We start from the raw sequence: 5,024 nt of genomic DNA, 5'->3' as shown, positions 1-5,024 counted from the left end.
CTGTGTTTTTTGACCTTTATAACCTCTCGAAAAGATGTAGGTGCATTATACATTGTTAGATTCAATTCAGAGAGAAGATAACAGAGAAAGCAGTTGAACAGTCTCAGAATATCTGAGTTAGAAGACAATCGGTTATCTTACCTATAATTTTTGGTTCTCTAACTGGTTTCTATGAAATACAGTATGCCTTTGTTTTATGGAAAGAAGGAGCTAACAGCTATCCCTCATTTGCAATAAAGTCCCCAAGGTGTAACAAGCACAGAAGGAAAGAAATGTTTACACGAGCAAAGTGTACCCAAATTCTTTCTAAGCAGCCAAAAGTCTGACTTACATAGAGTCAGAAGTTGCTCATGGTACTGGTATGTGAGCAATGCACACATGGGAATCCCTTATCTAAAAGCTGCTGCAACGCTCCTTTTCAGAATTTCTTGGTGGAAACACATTGTCATAGGATTATGATCTGCTGTCAGGAAATTCCTAGAATGTAAATGCACTTCCTGTTGTCAAAAAACAAAGAGTATTACTTTTTAAAAACAGCAGCAAGCTTTCATTTTCCAGTAAAACAGCTGCAGCCATTTCTGAAGAACGGACCAAGTCCAAAGGCTGCAGATATACTTTGGTCAATCACTTTGCTTATATAGTTTGCTTTTTGACTTATTTTTTTTTAATAGAACCAGTGATATAAAGTGACATACCAAATRAAAGATATTTACAGAACAGTATAAAATAAGCTACTGTAGTATCATGGATACGTGTGACGCTTTCTATGGACATACTGTATTAGAGGTAGGTGAAAAAGGGGAGATGATTCTGTAACCTTCAAATATCCTGGGATTCTCCATTCACTAGTTTTTCTTCCTTTTTTCCTTGTTTTATATTTTTGCAGACACAGAGGGCTTATAACTTTAATGCTTAGGTTTTTTGACATATCAAGATCACCCTATTATTATTTAAAGCAGTGCACATCTTCATTTGGTCCAAATAGGCAGATTCTGCCCATAATTTGAGACTGTATATAAGCATTTTGAAGCCTTCCTTCTCTCAGACTGGGCAAACCTAATACCAGTATGTCAACAATGGCTTAATCAATTCTCTTTTAAAGAAGATCACAACCACAGGTTAACACTTCTTTAACAAGCACTGTTTAAATGCTGACGGTCGCTGTGAGAGGAGACATCCTTTAGCTAATTTTCCATGCCCATCCTTGCACTGGACAGTTCTGGTGTGCCATCCTGTGTCACATGTTCGAGAACAAGAAAGCCATGGTCCCGTAACCCACCGTGGCTGCATGAGTTGCAGAGTTACTTTGTTGGTGCTGCCATTGCTGGTGACAGAATTAGTCATTTGCCCTTGTTTCTTTGGCACAAAGAAACTATAACGGACATCCACTGGTTGAGTTGGGTCAGTTGCAAGTATCTGTACAATAAGAATCTCTTTCGTGGCCGAATGTCCCATGGCATGCAAGAAATCATCTCTGTGACTCCAGCCACTATAGTTCATGACAGTCCCGTTGATGTCAATGATAGTTTCCGAAGTGGAGATCATGTATTTTCCATTTATCAAGTACTCACCATTTTTCTTTTTCAAGGCCAGGTAGGCAGTGAACCTGCTCTGGTCCTTAATCTTGAACTGCCGAACTTTGATATGAGTTGCCCCTTCTGGGATTTTCACTATGTCTGTGTAGCCCTTACTGAATGAGGGAAAGAAAAAAAAAAGCATTCAGTAGCTAGTGTGAAATAAACTTTAAGTATTACTGCAAAGTCTAATGAAGTTACTGGTAAGACACATCTTGCTCTGGTTTAGTTCAGACCCTCACTCCATCTGTCGTGAGGCTCATCTAAGATTAATTTAACTAGGTTTCAATGTGTCCTTTGTTTTGTTCTTTATGTGTTGTATTTTGTTCTTTATGTTCTTGAAGAACTTCCTAATGCACTTACTTCAAATTGCTTAATCTTTAGTAATAATTTTATATGACTCAGATACAAGAGGAATGAATAATAGCTGATAGCTTATATATTTCAGCAAAGGGTGGGAGATATGAAATACGATGCACGCTTTGCTTGCCAAAGACGGTAATGAGATATGCATTGGTTACAGCTGGTCCTTGCTGTCTTTGCTATAATGATGATTAAGGAAAGCATGAGCAGAGTAACAGCTGGAGAGAAGCATCTTGGGAATATTTAAAAATGATCTTGATGACCGAGAAAAAAATTGTTTACTCTGAAATTCATAAAACAAAACATTAATTGGTAAGTGTCCTACAAAAGGTGTAACCAAATGTTTAATCTGTACCATTACAGAGTCTTCTCAGTTTCTCCTTACAAAGTTCTTTAATTCAGATTCAGATTCAGATTCAGAAAAAGGGACTTAAATCTTCTGCTGAAAATGACAAACCTTAGAAATCCTGCAGACATGCTAGAACTTTCACTGTCTCAAGCAAGTTCTCAGATTTAACTTGACTAATACACTGAAAACTCTTAAGGCCTATGCATAGTTATAAGCTACCAGTTGGACTTYATGGAGTTATTTTCATTCCTAAAGATGTGGCAAAGTAATTCTGTAAATATCTCATATCTGAAAGGCTTTATTATTATCTTCTAGGAAAAAAAAAAAAGAAAATGTACTAAAAATGTGTAAAACTGAAGGTGTCTGCATAGCAACTGTGTAAATGATTGACTGCTACTTTTGAGAATTTTTGGTTGTCAGAAGTACGGATTGCACAGTGCATATTCAGTGCAAAAATCAGGCTGGAAGTCTGTTATTCAGCAATGCAGAAATACTTTTGGATAATAGATGCTAAATTATCTGTAAAAATATTACAGATAAAATGTTATTAAAAAATCATGTGCTCAAAATTTAAAGGAGATGCTAGAGAATTCAGGTGTTGTGCATAAAAAACAGCAATCACAGTTACCAACTGTAGAACATCATGTGCACAAAGAAGGAGCCTGAAATACAGTGTTTCCGAAACTTTGAAAATTTAACTTCACAGACTTTAAAAAAAGTTCTTAGCAAACAGTTTTTGAGGAGATTTTTCTGATTGATTTAAAGAAAAAAAAACATCAATGGCATTCTGTCAATTGTCTGCAATGAAATACTAGTTAAATTTAATGTAGAGGTCAGTATAGTTCCCATGATAATGGCCAGCAATGCAATGGACATGCTATTTTACAGTGGACAAGAGAAAATATCACTACAGCCACAGCTCTTTTTGAGGCAAAAATACTTAATGGACAATAAATTAATAAAATACTATTTTAGTAAAGAGTTTTAGTTTAACATCAAATGTTTGTCTAAAGGAATCAATCTCAATCAATATCCGCAGTAAAAAATAAATCTTCTTCACTCCAAAATTTCATCCAAATCAAATCAAAACATATTTGTCGCTCACAGTGGGTCTTTATGAATGGGACAGCTTTTTAAATGGGACCGCTATTAGTGGTAAGGTCAAATCCAGTCACACAGTAAAGAATATTTTACTCCCTGGCTGGTCTCATTTAAGTCAAAGCCATATTTTGAGGAAAATGAYGATCAACTCATGAGAATAATTATAGCAGAATCTCACCATTTCCAGGTGCATCTCTGCTGCAGGTTAGGCCTCACAGAAATCCATCAAGCTGCCTTACTTAGCATCTATGCTGGAGTCTGGATTCCCCCACAAGGATCATTACTGAAGCATGTGAGGTTTATCTCACCTGTCTTCTTCATTTAGACATCTCAGACATTTCAGTATTTACACTTTGGAAAACATTTGGTTTATATAATTATTGAATTGSATAGAAAATAATTTCTTTTGGCAGAGGTGTTTTGGCATCCTTAGGTAAGTAATCAGGGATTTACCAGGAAGAAGATCAGCTATGTTTATTTTTAGAGCAAATTTACTCTCTATGTCAGTTTGGACTGTTGTTAATCACTGTATCAAAATGCATAGAAACAAGGTCATTTCAAGAGTCAGATTTCAACTTCTGGTAAATTTTCAATATGCTATAAGAATTTGGAAAATATAAAACTAAATTAAGGTAAAGTACTTTTTAGAAGATGGTATACTAATTAGGCACAAGATACTGAGTAGAAATCCTCAGCTGAAGGTTTCTAAGATTACATCATCACAGTCTTGTAGCACGGTTGATTCTACATAAATGACAATAAAGGAAATCTTTATTTATCTTTAAGCCTAAAGAAGTGAAGAGGGAGCGAAACAAGAATTCAGACAGCAGGCAGACTGACTTGACATTGGTAATCTAGCTATGAAGTTTACTTCTGCCACGGAGTGGTTGCCTTTGTTTTATTAATTTTTATTATATTTAAACTAGTCATCTAAGCTCCATGTATATGGAGCAGTGTTAAAAGCATTTTTTTAGGATATTATTTCCTCTCACATTTCGTAAAAGACTAGTACAGCCTGCTCTAATGCTGCCTGCTTCTCTCCACTATTTGCATAGGTAATCTGTGTCACTAAATGAGGCGTGATGTATTCATTTTCAAAGTTAAATGATGAGACGAAACATGTTCTCAGTGAGTGATTTACTAATACAGCACCATCTAGGAAATGCAGTTTCACATATTCCCAGATTATTCTGTACCAGTAACTTCCTGGATCATCCTTCTCTTCCCTTTATTTCAGAAATCACAAAGTATGTGACATCGTAAGGTTAGTGAACAGCACAAGATCACACAGGATCACAGAATCACAGAATGGTTGAGGTTGGAAGGGACTTCTAAAGATCATCTAGTCCAACTCCCCTGCTCAAGCAGGCACACCTAGAGCATGTGGCACAGGGCTGTGTCCAAGCAGGTTTGGAAGATCTCCAAAGAAGGAGACTCCACAACCTCCCTGGGCAGCCTGTTCCAGGGCTCTGTCACCCTCACAGGAAAGAAGTTTCTCCTCACATGGAGATGGAACTGCCTGTGTTTCAACTTATACCTATTGTCCCTTGTCCTATCACTGGTCATCACTGAAAAGAGTTTGGCCCTCCTCCTCCCTATATTCACCCTTCAGGTATTTAGACATATTGATCAGGTCC

The 5,024-nt window shown here is 36.7% G+C and overlaps 1 protein-coding gene across 1 annotated transcript in view; it reads right to left on the bottom strand.

Annotated features, from left to right (window-relative positions):
• Positions 1-1,119: 1,119 nt before the first annotated feature.
• ADAMTS5 (ADAM metallopeptidase with thrombospondin type 1 motif 5) overlaps positions 1,120-5,024 on the bottom strand; it is a gene marked incomplete at its 5' end in the record, with an annotated part of 39,092 nt that continues 35,187 nt past the window's right edge. The window contains one exon of the mRNA XM_026033669.1: positions 1,120-1,690. Coding sequence (XP_025889454.1) covers positions 1,120-1,690 — 571 coding nt within the window. The remainder of the gene's footprint in view (positions 1,691-5,024) is intronic.

Source organism: Nothoprocta perdicaria, unplaced genomic scaffold (genome assembly GCF_003342845.1).
Source record: "Nothoprocta perdicaria isolate Ctin4 unplaced genomic scaffold, notPer1 scaffold_130, whole genome shotgun sequence".
Classification (NCBI taxonomy): domain Eukaryota; kingdom Metazoa; phylum Chordata; class Aves; order Tinamiformes; family Tinamidae; genus Nothoprocta; species Nothoprocta perdicaria.
The sequence above is the reverse complement of the archived record's forward strand: the minus strand, read 5'-3'. Positions and strand labels throughout refer to the sequence as shown.